This window comes from Sinohyriopsis cumingii, chromosome 13, assembly GCF_028554795.1.
Source record: "Sinohyriopsis cumingii isolate HCF-2022 chromosome 13, ASM2855479v2, whole genome shotgun sequence".
In the NCBI taxonomy this organism is placed as follows: domain Eukaryota; kingdom Metazoa; phylum Mollusca; class Bivalvia; order Unionida; family Unionidae; genus Sinohyriopsis; species Sinohyriopsis cumingii.
In genome coordinates this window covers 41,520,960-41,541,534 of record NC_142973.1, presented here as the reverse complement: position 1 = coordinate 41,541,534, position 20,575 = coordinate 41,520,960, and the positions used below count along the sequence as shown (strand labels likewise).

The following is a 20,575-nucleotide window of genomic DNA, read 5'->3' as shown; positions in this document are numbered from 1 at the left end:
CAGATTTAAAATGGCTATATACAAAGGTTTTTTGATGAAGCTTACTAGAACAAAAATAAACCAAAACAATAACAGCAACAAAATTACTGGCAAAGATGTATGTTTCTTCCTTGTTTTAATTTCTATAACAAAATTCTTTCTTGTAAAAAGGAAACCAGATAAACATGCAAAAGTGAACAGTATTTTTTATATACAAGAAAGTCCTTATATGTAGTGAACAATGCAAACCAGTATGTTCAAAGGTTGGACAGGATAATAAAAATTCCAAGAATTGGCAAATATACATGTCTGACACTCTGGCAAAGGAGTCAAATGAAATGATGTATAATAATAGATTAAAAAAATACAAGCAGAACGTGTTCAGCACTGCATTGAAAAGCTCTAGTACAGTGGCACTCAGTGCAAGAATAAATCTGTGAAAGGTATTGTCATTTCTGACTTGCAAAGAATTTTCAAAGCAAAGCTATTTTACTTCTTCCTTACAATCATCTCGAAGTAAACAAGACTTTCCTTGAATGACAAAAATTCAAATCACTCAATCAGCAGGTATTAATCATCTAATGAAGATTTGGACAGTGACAGAAGTTAGAAAAATTCTTCACTTCCACAAGTCTAAATTGAGAACATATGTACTTCAGTGATAATTATAATTACCAGGTACATCTTTCATTTAAGTCATGCAACACTTTTGTGCTACAAATTCTTTAAATTGGGATTAAGGTTTACCCATTTAGTCAGAATAGTCCACAACTCCACTCTAAATCTTCAGTCTATGACTACACAGCTGCAGCTTGTCACAGTGCTTTATGATATGTTCTGGAATGGACTGTTTGGTCTTCTTTAACCCACAGAACACACAGATTTCCCAAAAAGAACTTGTTAGTCTTGTTAAACTCTGAGACCTTTTCCGCTCTTAGAAACTTTTGAAGTGAGTTAAGTCTACACAGATATCAGAAGTAAAGTGAAGTATTAAATGTCATACCAGTAGGAGATAATGGTGCAGTTACAGCATTGCCTCCCTTACTTGTCTTTCCTGTCTCTAAGGAATAGTGAAAGTGACTTAGTGATATTGATATTGCAATTTTTTAAAATTCTGATGAGTATTCCATGGACTTCCATCTTTCTTTGACAAACAAATTAGATTACGGAATAATTCCAATAATTGAGCACTATTTTTAAAAAAAAATATATGGTACTCTATATAATGTTGAGTCTTCCAAACAATTCAGGAAGGATTTAAAGTACTGTACTGAAGTGTGCTTACAGAAATGAGGTTTCGAAGCACAGACAATTGTAATTAGTCCACTGATCAAATTTATAATAAGGCACTGACAATCAACAGATGCTTGCATCTCTTTATTTACCATGGTCTGGCCTATGTGACTTTGCCTAATCTCTTCTACAATTATGAGGACTCCTTTTGATAATCCAGATGTATACAACTGATACTCACTTTACAGCAGAAACAAATCAAACAACCAGCAATACAAATGTGGACTGTGCCTTAGACAATTTCTTCCATCCAATTAAAAAGTACATGCATTTTTACACTGACTCTGACATCCATACACATGGAGTTACAGTTTAGTTAACTTTTCTATAATTACCTGATGCCTCTATCAATTCATCATAAAGAGCTACTGGGACTAGAGGATCTGATAGGTCATTGAAGAAAGCCTTCAGCACTGTGGCCACTGCATTTACCTGTATCTCTAACGTACTTATATCAACATTTGAATCTGCAAATAAAAGAAAAACTTGGTGATAACTAACAACTTTAATCATAATTTAACTTAAATATCTGTATACACTTTCCTCCCTCATCTGTGAAGAGTATCAGAACAAATTCTGTTGATATCAACAATACATAAACATCTATATATAAACACCCACCACAACCAAATGGTCAAAAAATGGCCCACCTAAATTTGCTGAATTTGGGATGAAGAAAGATCTTTGTATTTAAATTAAGCAAATTAAACACTGACATTTTCTGGTTCCTTACATACAAGCTCTAACTTCTGACAATCCAATATAGCTCAGAAAGCATTGGACATAACCAATAAACTTCTTTTAATGCTCACACCACTTCTTTATTATAATTAAGTCCTACGATAGGGCCCTTTTCATATTTACTAGCACTGTACCGTATGACATATCAAACTGCCCTGACAACCTCCCATAAAAGACTCCCTTCCTCTCTCCAGTCAGAATAGCACCTATTCATAGTGATAAAATGTAATGAACTTATTGATCAGTTGATGAATTACACTAGCCTTTTCTAATGATGAAACTAGTTTTTCTTCCAAGCGACTTTTAAAATTTGATTTTGAATTATTACAGCTGATTCTCAGTCTTGTCTGCATCAATTTGCCCAATAATCATATATCTTGGAAACACATGACATAATCTTGTAAGAATTGTAAAATAATCAAGTTTTAAAAATGCGATTTGTACTTTTACAGTGATATTGCAAGAATCTGTGTTGTTAAATCAATTTATTACTCTCAGGTGAATGCCTATATACTCAACATTACTGATGATTTTTCAGTTTTGTAGTACAAGTTGTAGGGCTGAATGGCAAGTTGGCACAATACTGGCTATAGATGTCAATTGATAGGAAAGTTCTAAATATGTAAATATAAAGAAATAGCAAACATATAGGAGGATAAATTCTTTTAAAAAAACACCCATAAACATTAAGTTCTAACTTATAAAAGGTAAATGTAATGTGAATATATAACAAGGGAAAAGCAAAATCCTTAAAAAAGCATGTTCAAATTTATTATATAACTGAAAAACTGCATTCCCTCAAAATGTCAAGATTTTCTTGGGAAGTATATCATGATTAAGTTTCTTCATGGAGTTCGCATCAAAATACTTTTCTCTCAGAATGCTGGTTGGCATACTTAGCAAGGGTGTATTCAACTATCAGTTGGCACAGACAAGGTATGAACTCTTGCCAAGGTTCACCCTTCAGGAGGACTGTACAAGACAGGTATGTGTGTCCTCTATGCAACTGGCACAATAAAACTTCATCTCTGCAGTATGTTCTTTACTGGGAGCCACTCACCAGTGGTGGGTTTGATGTTCTGTAACTCGTTTGTGGAGTTTTATTCCACATATTTTGTCAAGTATGTAGAACATGCGATTTAAATATTTGATACCAGTATGTGCAAACTTTCATTTAGTAATGCCTGACTGAAGTGATGCTTAGCCTGCTTTTTCTGCCCTTTCATTACCGGTACTACTCTTAAGTGACTACGCAGCCAACTTTACAGAAAACTTTTTTCTGACTCGACGAGCAAATCATGTTTTCGAAATCAGGGAAAGTGACTGGTTATCAAATTTCAGGTTTTGCAAGACTTGCAGTGTGGAAATGGACATTTGTGGGGTTTTTTCACTGCAATTTCAATACAATTCACAAAGTATGGCTGTAATTTCAGCAGTAAATATGGAGGCTTTGTCTTGTAACCTATTCAAAATGGTGAGAAAGGGTTTTGCAATGGCAGCTACATCCATGCCTCCATCTTTCAAACCATCTGTATGCAAGGACACATAAACAAAACAAGCAGCTATGATTTCACTAATTTACTCTGAAAAAAATGAAAGGACCTGTAAGGACCTTTTAAATTTACAAAGGTCAAATATTATTTTGTGAGATTCTGATAACCATGGTGTTTGCAAATAAGGAATTTTGCAATGTTAGTGATTTTTGCTGCATCCAGGTGAGGATTAATTCTTATGAGAAAAAACAATTAAATTGGGTTTCTGAATGTATAAGGTTGGTTTTGGGGCTTAAACACAATGTATTATTTGGGATTAGATGAATTAGAGGACAGTTTTGCTAGTATATTGGAAAGCCAATTTCATTTATTTGACACAAAGTAATGGTTCATTTGGCTTAACATAGGATATCTAATGGGTAGGTTCAAAGTCCCTAATTGTATATTGGATCAAGCATCTGCAGGTAAGATTTACAAGCTGATCTATACACAATAAAGCGATTGTTAAATTTAGAGCTTACTAAAGTACTTTCTAATTAGAGTAAGACCTTCCAGACTGCTCCTCAATTTGTGTTTGCCAAGACTTTATCCAGGGCTTTTTTTACAAATATTTTTTGTGGTTATTTAATAATAAGGAAAGACAGTCAGTTTATGGTTAAAAAATGTGTCCTATAAATTTAGTCTCATCTACAAAAGGGACAACACAACCTACAAAAGAGAGTTTGGGGTCACTATGTAATTGGAAGTGCATATATACAGTTTATGATTTCAAAAATTGTAATCTGCTTTCGTCTGCTACTTCTGAACTCTAAATATATATGTCACTCAGGAGTATGTATATGTTTTTACTTATATGACCAATATGAGCATTTCAGGGCTAAGGTATCATTGATTTTCAAAGGGTACCAATTCTTGTGGATTTCACTGTTGCATGAAACCATGAATTTAAAGGCCTCACAAAAAATTAGCCACATAGGATAAAGAAACAACCCCCACCCCCATGTATGCAATTCCAGATTACTGGAAATTGAGAAATTGCAAAATATACTTAAGGGACATGAATTCAACCCTATTATGTAACTTGCCATATTTGCTGGCCTATAAGACGATACTTTTTGACCAGAAAATCTTAGCTTCATCTTATACTCCGAATCGACTTGTATATGGATTATGTCATCCAAATTGCTGCATCATATTTTTTGTAGCATTATGTCCCACCCAGTCACATTATCCTGATACCAGGCCGACCAGTCCTAACACTAACCTCTTAATGCTGAGCGCAATGTGAGGCAGCTGTAAGTACCATTTTTGTAAGTCTTTGGTATGACTCGGCCCGGGATCGAACCCATGACCTCCTGCATCCAAGGTGGATACTCTAACCACTAGGCCACAGGAGTGGTCTTAGATCAGATGTAATTGCTCTAAAGCAGCATGCACTTGTAATGTACGTTGTTTGTAATATACTTTGTTTAAATTTAATTATATATATGTGCATTAGAATTTACAAGTAAGAAGATGAGTAACCATGACACAGACATATTCCATCACAATTTTCTTCTTGCACCTAACGATCAAATAATCTGTGTGCCCCATTGAGAAAGAAAGACAAACTGACTGACAGATATGTCTTCACGATTGTAAATCTGTATTACTTGATGACTGATTTTACTTGTGTACAAGTGCAGTACCATATTCCATTATCAATTAATACCATTAATTATGGAATTCCTTCTAATTTTTGTTTCCACTTCCATTATTGAAAGAGTCACAGGGATATGTAGTGGTATTTACATGCTAATTAAATGTGCTATGGCTGTATTCAGTCATTCCAAGATAACACCTGTTTGAGGTCAAGATTCTGCAGACCAGATCAGATTAGCGCAGCTACTAATAGGGAAATGAGGCTAACCATGGGTATTATGAATACCATACCATATAGTTAAAGGAAATGCCAGGTGGTTACTATTGTAAATTTCACAGCCAGTGGCATTTTTTAACTTGCCAATGGAACCGACACCAATTTAAACTACATCTAGCATCAGCAAAAATAAAAAAAACAATTGATGCCTAAGTACAGGAAGAGTACATGCACTTTAAACAAAATCTTAATTGTTGGGAATGGAGAGCTCGTTATACTTGCAAAGAAAATTAGACAGCATGCAAAATGGTCATTCTTGGGGTTTAACTTAATGGATATAACTATTGTGAATATTTAAACCCTGTAGGAGTATGGTACATATTTTCATAGTTTACATTTATTGTTTCATTTAGTAATGGTTTCTCTCTTTGACAAAACCTTCAGTAACACAGGGGCAATAAAATTTAAAAAAAAGAACAAGAAAATCCACGAAGAGCTGATCTCTCTCTCTCTCATATATAGGACCTCGTTTTATTTTGATCATGAGGTGCAAAAAGAAAAACGCAAAGGAATACATATGCATCCTTCTCTATACAGTGACACTTTTAATATTTATGAAACCAAAACTTATTATAATTCAATTCCACACAGCATCGCAAGTTTTATCCTATCTGTAACTTTATAAATTTTCGGATCAGCATCATTATATTTAGCTAAAGTACATAAGACATTTAAAATACTTCTTGTGAAACAAATTATGTACTTTTAGTTACATTTAATGATCCTGACTGGAAAGGTTACTGAGTTACAGGTAGGATAAAAATCGCGAGGCTATGTGGAACGAAGTGAATAATACTATCAGAGGTGTTGATCTGGCCTCGTCTTATACTCAGCATTGACTTACATAAAGATGAAGGATGAAAAGTTTGCCAAATTTGCTGATTCAACTTATACTCGGCATTGACTTATAGGTCGGCAATTACGGTAATGCCCCCATTTTGCTGAAACCTTTGTCAAAGAGGGAAACTATAATAAAACAGAAAATGGAAAATATAAAAAGTACATAACATACTTGTTCAGTTTTCAAGGCATATAATTTAGTGTTAAATATTGACAATTTTTATTTTCATATAAACCCCATTTAGGACAAATCCCAAGAATGACCATTTAGCATGTTGTGTTATTTTTGTTACAAGTACAATGAATTCTCCTTTCCCAACAAATAAAAAAATACCCTTTATCCTAAAGTTCATGTATACTTCCTGTAGTTAGGCAGCATTTAGTTTGATCTTTTCTCATGCTAGTTGTTATTTTGAATTGCTCTGATACTTCTGTCAGCAAGAATAAAAAGTGTCACTGGTTGAGAAAGTTATACAAATAAGCACCAGGCATTTCCTGTCATTACAGAGTACCATATTCACAAAACCCTTTGGGTAGCCTCATTTCCCTATTGGTAGCCTCAATAATCTGATCTGGTCTGCCAAATCTTGCCCTCAAATAGGTGCCAGCTAGAATGATGTGACCAGAGCTGTAGCATACTGAATTAGCCTGTAAATAACACTGCAAAGAAATGTGATTCTTGGGACAATGGATATCGTAATTAAAACTAGTAGGAATTGTTTATTCAGAGGTATTAATTGATAATGGAATATAGTACTGCCTTGAGTAAGATCACAATCGTCACATAAATGAACAATACAGATTACAATCATCCTGAAACTGCTCTCTCTGTCCAATCAGGCAATAAAAAAAAAGAGATGAATACATATTTCTCTGTTATGGTTATTCATTTTCTAACTTGTCTATTCTAACACACATATACGTAATCAAATTTAAACAACTTCTAATGCATGCTGCTTTCACACAATTACATCTAATGCATGTGGATTTAATACTGACGATCAAGTAAATATTTTAAAATCCTTATCAATGCTGTGTCCTATATTTTTTCAAATATGATCTTTTCCCCAAAATGATAATTATTATTTTTTACACATAATTTTTCGTACCTTCCAAAAATATTGCTTTTTTACATACAAAAAATTACATAGCATACGATAAAGCCATTTGAATGACATAATCCATATAAAAGTCAATTTGGAGTGTAAGACGAAGCTCAGACTTCCTGGTCAAAAAGTATCAACTTATGATTTGGCAAATACGGTAGTCTGGCTATGATGATATTTTTGTTGATGGACACTCCTTCAGTAGTCCAATCTATTCTTTTGTTGATGGAAACTCCTCCAGAAATCTAATCTATTCTTTTGTTGATGGAAACTCCTCCAGAAATCTAATGTTCTTTTGTTGATGGAAACTCCTCCAGTTGTCTAATCTATTCTTTTGTTGATGGAAACTCCTCCACTAGTCTAATCTATATTTTTGTTGATGGACACTCCTCCAGTAGTCTAATCTATATTTTTGTTGATGGACACTCCTCCAGTAGTCTAATCTATATTTTTGTTGATGGACACTCCTCCAGTAGTCTAATCTATATTTTTGTTGATGGACACTCCTCCAGTAGTCTAATCTATATTTTTGTTGATGGACACTCCTCCAGTAGTCTAATCTATTCTTTTGTTGATGGAAACTCCTCCAGAAATCTAATCTGTTCTTTTGTTGATGGAAACTCCTCCAGTTGTCTAATCTATTCTTTTGTTGATGGAAACTCCTCCAGTAGTCTAATCTATTCTTTTGTTGATGGAAACTCCTCTAGTAGTCTAATCTATATTTTTGTTGATGGACACTCCTCTAGTAGTCTAATCTATATTTTTGTTGATGGACACTCCTCCAGTAGTCTAATCTATTCTTTTGTTGATGGAAACTCCTCCAGAAATCTAATCTGTTCTTTTGTTGATGGAAACTCCTCCAGTTGTCTAATCTATTCTTTTGTTGATGGAAACTCCTCCAGTAGTCTAATCTATTCTTTTGTTGATGGAAACTCCTCCAGTAGTCTAATCTATATTTTTGTTGATGGACACTCCTCCAGTAGTCTAATCTATATTTTTGTTGTTGGACACTCCTCCAGTAGCGTGCATGTGCATCCGGGGCGGACACTCTAACCGCTAGGCCACTAGAGTGGTATCACTCCTCCAGTAGTGTAATCTATATTTTTGGAAAAGTCGCTGTAGGTTGCTATAATTTGGGGATTAATTTGATCACTTTCTTGAGAGAAAAAAAGTCTCCTAAGCTAGTTCTACAGGTAGAAAACTCATTTCATCAATATTTACCTTTAAGTTTTATCAATTCCATTGTGTTTTAGTGTCAGACATATTTATGAAAGTGATGCATGCATAGGGTTTTTTGGGAGTTTTCCCTGGAATCATGTCATGGGGGTTCTCCAGTATCCATACCTCCTGACTTCCAAACTTATTACAAAGCTTGACAAGATCATTAGATCTTCTAAGAAGTCTGGTAATTTCTTGAAGCATTTCTATTACTTTGGTTTGGAGCATGTATTTCCACCTGTGCCTGTGGTCTGCTGCACTTTTAGCGTGTCAGATTTAACCAGTTTTTAGCTCATAGAGCTCAACATCTTAACTATTTCTAGGACCACTGGGGCCATTGGTTTGCTGCTCTTATTATGGGCTGGATATACAGTGTGACCCTGCTATAGGACGCTCCGTTATAACATGAATTCGGATATAACATGGTTGTTGAGTGGCTTTCAAAATTTTATATACATGTATTTTTCTCGTACAAGTAAAAAAATATCTTTCTTAACCGATTCGGCCCCGATCCTGTCTGTAGGCGTGATGAGGCTGTACCCTACTTCAAAGCTCTGCAGCATCAAGGCCATTTAAGATACATCAACGTGGGTGGTATTAAAAAAAAGCAGACAGATATAGCTTTAAAATGATATCAAATAATCTGGAAGTTCTAGTTGCACTACAAAATACAGAGAGAAAAACCTCATTTTTTGGACACGGTTTTTTTTCACCCAAAATTCGCTCAAGATCAGAATGCGATTTTGGGTCCGGATTTTAGACCTTTTGGCCACAGATCTAAGGCATACCAGTCTTAACTGCACACAGACAGGTGAACCTTTGCAAAAACTAGGATAAGGTGGGCATTTGGAATAAATTGTGGCCTCCATATGAAACTGATGGGTCCATTAAGCAAAAAAAAAAAGAAAAAAAAAGAAAAAAGAACCCCAACTTTTATCCTTCTGCTCATGCGCATGCAAAATAACCAATGGAAAATGATGTTTCTAATGCAACTAGGCATTATTCTCATGGAAAATCTGCTGAAAAACCGTTGTATTATGATGCATTCAGAAATAGCACCCCAAATGTCTTTCCTACGCACATTTCAGGCAAAAATGACAAAAACCTCTGGGGCTGAATGAGTTAAAAAGTACGAAAAAAACTGTTAAGAAGTTTATTATCATTTTGGAGAAGAGACTGTACAGGAATAATAATAGATGATCGTGTTGTGGCTCTTTCAATTTTATATGTATTTTTCTTGTACATGAAAAAATAGTTTTTCTTCTTAAAAGTACAAAAAATAATGTGCTTAATGTTTTTTCTGGGATCACATAGGCAAAGCCTAAGTCACAAAGTGCAATTTGCTTTTCCCTTATTGGGGCAAAATATACCATCTGGCGCTTTTTTATTTTTTATTGGTGACTTTGTTGGCAGTTTAAACTTGTATATACTGTAAAACCATTGGTTTGGAGTGGAGAAATTCAGAGGCCCCATGAAAGGAAACTGCAAACATGATATAAAATGCACTGAAATTTATATATTGTTACATAAACAAAGTCTTTGTCCATATTGACAAACTATCTTAACAGTGCAATGTTATATCATAATCCACTTATGTTGACATGTATGTTGTGAGATATCTGCCATCTTTGTTGTTGACATTTCTGGTAGCAGAGATAAACTGGACAAGGCATTATCTTGGAATCAATCTTTTGTCGGATTTTTGGCAGCTCGCTAGTAATTAATATATTTACATAGACTGACATTTGTATGTGGATGGTAAGTAAAATTCCTCTTCTTTTCACTCAGAATTAAATCCTTCTGAACACTCACATTTTCCTTAGTAATTCCTGTCATCAGACCAGAACACCTGCGTCTATATCGTCCACTGACCCTTTGTTAAATTTCTGACGCATGCATGGGAGACAGCATCACTCCGCTACCACAAATGTTTAAAAAAAAAAAAAAAAAAAAAAACCCAAAGAACCCAAACATCATCTTACTTCTTGGTCTATTCAATAGGCAGGGAGGAACATTAACTGCAATCGACCAAATGATGGCTAATTCCTTTTTTAAAAATGTACCCAGATAAAACAGTTTGCTGAAATTTCAAAGAAATCAGATTACCTTTGAAGCACAGATTGTTATGAAAACGTACAAAGCAAATAGAGAAAAAAAATTGGTCTCAATCATGCAATACAATTATTTGATGTTGCTGCCACAATAAGAAATGGGCATTTGTTTGGTTCCCCTGAAACTGTCCTTTAGCGGAGACTTCAATCACGCATTCATCCTTCAACAAAGAAAGCCAACTACATTCTTCAATAAAAACAAAGAACTTTTCTTCAAAGGAAGTAAGTACCAAACTTAAATAAAAGCAATGGAATCTGATGGATTTTTCATTTTCCAATGTATTTGCTGTGTCATGAATTTTTTCTTTTTGCAGGAAAAAAGTTTATACTTACAAACACTACCAACAGTGGCTTAAAACACAAACTTTTACCGACTTGGGACGTACCAAAAAGTAAATTTGCTTTATCATTTTTTACGTAATTGTGCTATATTTTTCAACTGAATTCAGACCTATATGACCTGTGACAAAATAATTGAATATTTTTTATGTGTGTGTGTGTGTGTATGTGTCTGCATATTTTCGATGGAATTACTTGTATTGTGGATTCAATTTATGTGATGAGATTTGCGGATGAGTACATGGTCTTGATACTCTAATCATGCTATACACTAGACATGTAAACATAAACAGCATACAAGTATATGTAACAATCTATGGTTCTCTAAAAAAAAGTAAATATATATATATATATATATATATATATATATATATATATATATATATATATATATATATACCTTCTGTGTTCACTACAGGTGTATTTCTCATTTAATATACATCGATTTAAGATGGCAACTGTGCCAATGAAGCACCTATTTTACCACCTGCATTTATTACCCACCCACCCCCCCCAACCCCCATGCAAAATTGTTGGGATACATGCATCATTTTCTTCAGCTAACTGACCTGGTTGCTTATATCACGGTTCAGTCTATAACACGGTTGGGATCTACGGCTCCCAACCACCATGTTATAGCAGGGTCACACTGTACATGTCTTTTTTGTTGCTAGCATTGGGTTTCTTATTTGCTATAATGTCACACTGATAATTGGAATTATCTACGTCACTCATGGTTTGGGAGGCTGCTTGCATAGGTTTTTGTGGCATCATGGCTCTGAACTTGCTTGGACCTGCCAACCCCCCGACAGGTACAAGTGTAATTATTGCTATTATACATGGCAAAAAAGTGTAATTTGGATGTAAACAGTGTAATCTATATATTACATGCAAGAATTACAGCACATTTTTACATCTAACTAGGTTCTGCACCTGCTCAAAATTCTTGTCACAAAGGCTGTACAGGATACATAATTGGTTAGAGTCATTAAAATATCTTCAGTGATTCAGCAGTTGTACTAGATATCTTCTGGTTCAAAGGTTTGACTTCATGCAGAACTGCAATTCACAGAACTACATTCTCCCTTGTGATAACCTTGATCTTGAGACAGAGCATGGCCTAGTCATGATATATATATATATATATATATATATATATATATATATATATATATATATATATATATATATATATATATATGGGCAGAGATTCATGAAAATCTCCCCAACCAGTCCAAACTTACGGGCCTGGCAAGCAAATACCAATGAACAGATAGATTGACAACACTTTAACATGATAAAATTGATTTACATGGTGTATAAAAATGATAAAATTACAAACAATACATTAATGGAAACATACCCTCACTAAATTTGCTAGTGAGAAGATCCACTTGAGCTTTATTTCCAGGAATTCTGTAGATCCCTTCCGCACACAAGCCTGTAATGAGATGCATATCCAATGTTCCAAGTAATCACACAATTTCGCATGAATAAACAACAAGTTTTCAGCATTTTGTCTCAAATTGAAGAGTTGAAGATTCACACATTGTTTTCATTTCAAGTATCTAAATGTATGATCTATGCTCTCGTTATAAGTACTTGTCTTGTCTCAACAAAAGAAACATTTTGAAAGCTATTCCTACGTTAGTTTTACATTAGCTCTGAAAATGGTCTAAAGTTTAGTCATGGAAAACAATTATCAAAAACTGAAGCTGAAAAGCAAGAAAATGCCAGTGTATTACATCAAGAGATACATGGAAAATCAACAACAAAATTGATCACTGTAATTCTGAGTTATGTCAACACTTGATTTTTGTTGTATTTTCTAATAAGGATAAAGGTCATTATTCTTATAAGACTTATGTATATTCTATAAATGTAAATAAAATCTACATTATTCTTGACTAGCTTTACCTGCATGATTGCAGTACATAGAGATCAAGTTGCAGATTGACATCATGGCTTTTTGTCATGCCCAAGATCCTGTGTAGCCGACTTGCATGACAAAATAGTTTTACTCTAAATAGAACTAGACTACATATTAAGTGCTCAATTATTACTTTCCAAAAAACTTTACTTATTTAGCTATCTTTTTTATGCTGATTCACCAAAATAATTCCTTCTCAGGAGCTAATATCAACATCTGACACCAACCTAATTCTTCATTTTATTCCACTAGTGATTCAAGATGGCCACAGAACAAAAGGAGAAAAAAAGCCATTCTTTGTTGTTAAGGAAGACAATTAGTATTTATATGTATACATAAAAATAACTGCATATGTGATTTGTTCAGAGTCAGTAGAAAAAAGGAGTTTGATATATGGTGTAGGGACAAGTCAAGGCTAAAACGTATTCATAAGCCTTATCAAACGAGTTCTTCCCCAGACTCAGAACAAAACATGAATGCACTTTTGTATTTATTACATGCACTCTGTGGACCACTATGGTGGCCTACAAGTGATTTGAGCATTCGCCTTGGATGTGGAAGGTCACGGGTTTGAATCCCGACCGAGTCATACCAAAGACTTATAAAAATGGTACTAATAGCTGCCTCATTAGGCACTCAGCATGGCTTTAAACTGCCACACTGCAGATATCATAGCAAAATACTGAAAAATTGTTAAAGCTACATTAAAAATTCAAAACACACACACAAACACATGCACCCTCTTTTATACTTTTTAATCATTTTGTGCTTTACTGTATGACTGAAATTAAAAAGAAATTGGGATTTATAAAATCCTGATACATTGTGTTTAAAAATATTATGCACTGACATCAAAGACACTTAAGTAGTTTGAATCTATGTATGACTGAAATACATACTGAAAAGCAATATAGAATGCCAGATCAAGCATGTTAGATTAAATGGGTATGTAGTAAACAAGAACATTAATTTAAAAAAAAATAACTGTAAACATTACAGGGTTTCTTCTATTATATGTCTACAGGGGATATGCTTTTGATCAGAAATGACTTCTGAATTAATTATTTGCCAAAATTTTTAAAATTAGTGTCATCAAGCATGTGCATCTCATCCTAGAGCATGGGCAATTAGCGATGGTACACTGCAAAGAACCCCACTCACTATAAAAGAACTTGTTGTTGTTGTTGTTGTTGTGGGGTTTAACGCCATTTTTCAGCACGATAGGCTATACATGGCGGCCAGTATTAATGGTGGAGGAAGAACCCGGAAAACCCCGGAAAGAACCACCGACCCACGAGAAGCTACTGGCAGGCTTTCTCACATGCCCACATTGGCTGAATCTTAGACTCGAACCGCCGCAGACAGAGGTGAGATGGCAGTGATCCGTAACGAAGAGCGCTTTAGACCACTCGGCCACTCGGGGCCCCATAAAAGAACTTGTACTAACAAGCCAAATAAGTAAAGACAGACAGTCATGGCTCATCTCTCCTTAAAATGATGATATGAAATGCTTGAAATCCAGTTTTGTCGATACAAGCAACATCCCATCATACGAAAGAAGATATGAAGTGATATGAAAGTGACAACTGTCAAGAATAGAGCAGGCATGACACATAGGTCTATTTACATCAATTTATATCAAAATATGTTGGATGGCACCTGTTCATTGACATGAGTAATAACTCTGTCCAAAATTTTATACAGGACATAACTCTGTCAAAAATTTTACAGATAGGACAAAGTCCATAAAATATACATCTAAGTCTAAATGACAGTGTTCTTACCTAACTCCACAAGAATTAATTGAACAGTTTTTGAGCTATGATGACAACAAGCACAATTCCAAGTTTCCATGTAAGACAAGAATATGCTTAACAAGAAACATAACTCTGTCCAAAATGGTGTCGACTCGACAAAAAACCCATGCAAGCCTATGAAACAATGTTCATACCAAAATGCATCAGACTATGTGAAGTTAACTATCAAGTGCAAAAACTAGCCAACAAGGGTACCCTGAATAGCACATTATATGACCACATAGTATTTAATAGACCTCTATACAGATAACTAAAACTTGTATGCAGAAACTATTTTTCTTCTTCCTGCAACAGCAATCTTGCCATTTGGCATTTTGACCTTCATATCAATAGACTTCTTCCTTTATGCACAAAGTTTGGTCCCGGTCTTTAACAGAACTAATCAATTGTACAGAAACCAATTCTCTTCTTTCAGTCACTGTGTCCATGACTTTTAATCTTTATACTCCAAAAATTAATAGGCTTCTTCATTACCTGAAAAGCAAACTATGCACAAAGTTTTGCTGAGATATGAAAGACAGAGCTGACGTTATTGTGCAGTAACCACTTTAATTCTTTCATTTAAAGTCACCTTGATCTTTGACATTTTCACTTCAAAATCAATAGAGTTCTTCCCACCCCAAACATAAGCCATTCACAAAGTTTGGTAACCAAAGATGGAAAAGTCCAGTAATGGCACAAAAGCCATTTTTATTTTGTCCCACTCAGTTACCTTGACCTTTGACCTTGTCACCCCAAAATCGATAGGGTTTTTTCTTACCCATATGCAAGTTATCCACAAAGTTATGTAACTGCAACTAGTGGAGTATTGAAGTTTTTGAACAGAAACAATTTTTCTTCTCAGACACAGTGACCATTACCTCTTGAGTTTTTTAGCCTTAAATTAAGGTGTTTCCAAATCAAAAGTGCTAACCATCCACAAAGTTTGGTAACTATAAATGACAGACAACAACTTGAGTTATTGTGCAGAAACCAAATTGATAACAGATCGAATGACAGAGCAAGAGACTGCTTACCAACATTATACACCCCTCCCTAGATAACTTGTGCACAATGGAGTCCAAAAACACACAATGCACTTTAAGTAAGAAAAGTAGGATCCAAGCCTGATCCTGCATTATAAACAGGTTCACGAGGTATCTGGGAGTGAGATATTGACGGACAGGTGTGACATAAATAGGTTCCTCCTTATGACAGGCATACAAAAATGAAGCTAATGTTACAAAACACAAAGGCATGTCTTGATCAACAAGACAATGCACACACCAACTTGCATAAGAATACGTAAATGGTTCTCAAGCTCCACCACTTACAAGAATCTGTTTTAAGTGACATGTCAAAAATGGGCATTAGCCCTGTCAAAGTTGGACCCAAACAGATGAAACCTATAAAAGGCATGTGTACATGTCATGGGAAATTCATCTACCAAATGGCAACAGTTGGAGAGCTTTGGTGGTTAAAAGAAGCATGAATGGATTGACAGATGCAGTCATAAACTGACCAAGTAAGTGATTACTACAGAGCTCCCATATCTTGAGACAGGGTTATAATAACACTAATATAAACTTCATTTCCATGCATATTCAGTCTAGTTTTGCAAGTCCAATAAACTGTAACCATTAAATATACAGATTAATTTGACTGCAGGGTAAATTTTAGTTTGTACCACACTTCTGCTTTCCAATTTTGATATAGATAATGGAGGGGAGAAAGTCTAAATGGCATTAAAAATGAGAAATCATACAATATCTGCATGCATAATGTGGTCAGGAATTTTTTGTCATTAAAAATGTTATTTACATTACTAGCAACTCAGTATACTTTAATACAATTTGCCAATGGATAAATTGTGATAATTTTATTTTACAAATTTACTTAGCTGACTGTATTTGCCAAAAAAAAATTCATTATGGTAAAATATTATCAATGATGATTATCTATAAAAAGAACTGTTAGTGATCTGTGCATTGCAGTGGGGGCACTGACTGCTGACATTTGCTCTTCATGGTTTTAAGCAGAAACATTTTGTTAAACCAACCTTGATGCATCCGAACCCAACAAATTGATACATGATATGCAAAATGCTGCTAATCAACTTAAACAAGAGAACAACAGCATAAAGCTTGCACATGAAATTCTCTTCAATGATTTCTTGTACTGTCAAGGATCAAAACCTATTCTTGAATAAATGAGATACAACTTTCCCTAATTTATGATACTGTTCCCTTACAAGAAAGGAAATAAACATCAGAAATTTTAACTCGAATGTGATCTTATCAATAGAGATTTATTTTTCAAATTCAAATGACCTAAGGAAACACATTTTCCAAAAATCTGAAAAGCAAGAATTAGCATTTAATTTTGTTGTTTTAAAAGCACTTTTAATACATTATTGGCTTTACTATGTTTATGAAATGGGAGCCAAGTGCCTTTCCAAAGACCCAATGAGGCAGCCAACATAGGCTGGCCCAGGTGGTTACAGAACCAGCGACCATTAGAGTCTGACCCTTATCAACTGAGTTACCACAACTCCCTGAATTGTAGAACCATGATAAATTAGGGGCCACAAGATCTATATAACATGATATACAACTCAAGAAATCAATCTCATCAGTAGTTTTGTTAATATAAAGTTACAAAGCAAATTTAGCTTAAAATCCAACAATCTTTGGAAAAAGTATGCAGTTGAACACAAAGTTTATTCTATATGGGTCTTGGATGGGAAATCATGATGTGGAAATTTATTTCATGTAGGGTGTCATCACTATAAAGATAACTGTCAAATACGCTTCTTCACAGACAGCTACTATTCAATTTGAAATGTTCTGGTACCAGTACATAGGACTGCAAAAGTCATGCTGAACAGCATATGTATGTAATACACAACATTCACCAACAATGAAGAAGAGTAACTTACTTGTTAAAACTGATGAATTTAGCAATGTATTTAAATTACAAGATAATTCTTTCTCCACAAAATATTTTGAAATAAATGTAAAACTATAAAAAAATATATATTTAAAAACAAATTTGTCTCAATACATCGATAAGACCAACCACACAGGCATTTCATAATTTAAAAAAATGAAAGTCACATTTCATGCCTGAGCGTATCTCCGGTTTACAAATTTTATATGTAAACCATAAAAACAGGTATCTGACAACACAAACAATTTGGTATTGGTCCTGTCTGATATACATGACACCGGGCAGCTCAGCTAAGGAATGTAACTTTTACTGAGCTCAAGTATCTCGAAATAAATGTATTTTATTGAAATCCAACCCTCCTTGGTTGAATAATGTTGGAAAATCGAAGTGACAGTGTAGGGCAATCAGGAGTCATAACTCCTATGTAATGATGCTATGGAATGCAGAAATTGAAATTTATTCAAGGTTTCATCAATATACATATTTAGTTGAAATCCAGCAATCCTTATTAAAATTAATTTGCTCAAAATTAGGAGTATAGGTATACATAATCATGGGCCATAGGTCCTTTAAAATAACATCATCAATGTTAAGATGCATGTTAATTTCATTTTAAATCAAACAGTTCCCAATAAAATAATCTTGTGAAAACCAACAAGTTGACAGATGAATCGACAGCTAGCTGGATGGATGTGATTATCACAGGGATCCATACATTCTTTGGATGGGGGCTCTAAATATAAAATGAATAAATAAGCTGTATGATTCATTTTCTATAATCTGTATAATTTCTATAAGCTGTATAATTCATTTTCTATAAGCTTTATAATTCATTTTTTAACCATCCAATAAAGCTCACTAAGGCTTAGTAGCTGCAGACCTCTTTTCATAAAATTGTAGCAAGTTTCTCTTACCCTCTGTCTCAATGAAGTCAATACATTTTTCAATGAACTCGGGCACAGAGGGATTGTTCTGAGACATAGTGTAATCTGCAAGATAGTTGCCAGTCTCTGACTGCCCACCCTTGCCATCTTTCTTCTTCACTTTCTTCTGAAGCTTCTGTTGTCCCTTCTGCTTCTTTTCCTGTAATGATGGATATTGTACTAATTTATGGTACAATGGTTCTACAGAATCATATATACAGTAATGCATACAAATTTTTTTTTTTTAAAATTGTAAAGAATCTATCAACATCATCTATATGAACTTAAGGACATTTTATTGGCCCTTGCATAACTTTTTCTAAACACATTAATATAAATGGTGGATTTTGCTGAAATTTATTTGAAACAAAATATTAAAAGGTCTTAATAATTGTAATCAATAAAAAAAACACAGTGACATCTTCAATTAAAACTGGTACCAGGCTTGCTATTGCATCAGTTTTAGGGTTATAGCCAGTCATACTCCATTGATTTTTGTGTGGTCAACTTTGAATCTTAAACAACAGTACAGCAAACTGAGGCTCAACTGACTAGAAAAACCTTCCAGCCAGTCACAAATAAGTCTCTTCTGTCTATTTTTGTATAGCTGCTGAGTACTGAAACCCTCTCTGGTTTTCTTTAGAAACTTCAACATATCAAATATGGTATCATAAATACTTTGTTTTAAAATACATGTTTGAGTTAACATATTCAACAAGATACCTGTATGTGCAATACAGAATTCTTCGTCATGACCAGATACTGATCCTGTGTTTTGTTAAACTGAACATTATTTTCTGGAGAAAAAATAACATTACTGAAGAGGTATTATTCAAGGTGTTTATCTTTGACAAAAAATCCTATTCAAGGTGTTTTTCTTTGAAGAACAAAATCCATTCATTATTTGTTAGAGTCATCATACTCACAAGCCAGTACAGCTAAAAAACACTGTCAAGACCTTTGACCTTTAGATCAATGTCTGAGTGCTAATGCAAAGGCTGGTGAAAAGTCACAGTATTCCTAGACTCAGCAAAGGAAAACAAATTGCCAACAATTATCACCCTTGAATTGAAATCAGTCATTTTGGTCAGATTTTCAAAGCTCCTTCACAAAAGTATGGACATACTGGTGGCAAGATCTGCACGATTTTTAATTCAGAACTAATTAAAAGTGTTTTAGAGAAAACCCTATTTGAATGCCACCATCCATTTAAGTGTACCAGTAATTACAGTTTTGAGATGCAGTACTGGCTATGTTCTGCACCTGAATAATGTTATCGCTAATCGCCTTTTCTACAAAATATTCCACAAGCTCATGGAGTTTAATCAAGAGTATGGCCTGAATTTTCGGTCGAAAGTGTTGTGTGCATAATAGTAACGAGTCATTAACCACATCAAATGAGGCTGTCCTCATAAGAAAAGTGACAAATGGATCTTGATGTCACAAACAAGAGTCCCATGAACTAAATATCAAGATTAGTCTTCAAGTGAAAACCCATGTTGATATGACTTTCCTTTAAAGATAAACAGTAATAACAAGATTTTCAAGATGTCTGGCATGGTTGTCATACTGGATACCAAATAGCACCATTTCATTTTGGACTAACTCAGCATTATATGAAGTCTTTTTGTGATAACCCCATGTTAATATTACTATCCAGAAATAATGACATCAAGATTTTCAAGATGACTGCTGTTGTGGCCATATCAGATGTCCGAGCACTCTAGTTGTCATTTAGGACCAACTAGAAATTGAGATGAATGTGTGTATAAAGTTTCATGGCAATCCTCCAAGTAAATTAGGAAGAGATTTTGTTGTTCTTGGGTTAACGCCATTTTTCAGCACAAGATAGGTTATACATGGCGGCCAGTATAACTGGTGGAGGAAGAACCCTGGAAAACCCAGGGAAGAACCACCGACCCACGAGAAGCTACTGACA

At 34.4% G+C, this 20,575-nt stretch overlaps 1 protein-coding gene across 2 annotated transcripts in view; it reads right to left on the bottom strand.

Moving 5' to 3' along the window:
• Positions 1-20,575, bottom strand: part of LOC149785280 (rho GTPase-activating protein 5-like) — a 188,509-nt gene that overhangs the window by 16,378 nt on the left and 151,556 nt on the right. Inside the window, exons 23-26 of one of the 2 annotated variants that reach the window (XM_089979150.1) lie at positions 18,628-18,796; positions 12,402-12,479; positions 1,608-1,739; positions 983-1,039 (exon numbers count right to left, since the gene is read on the bottom strand). In XM_089979150.1, coding sequence (XP_089835276.1) covers positions 983-1,039; positions 1,608-1,739; positions 12,402-12,479; positions 18,628-18,796 — 436 coding nt within the window. The remainder of the gene's footprint in view (positions 1-982; positions 1,040-1,607; positions 1,740-12,401; positions 12,480-18,627; positions 18,797-20,575) is intronic. The other variant, XM_089979151.1, reaches the window with a different exon arrangement.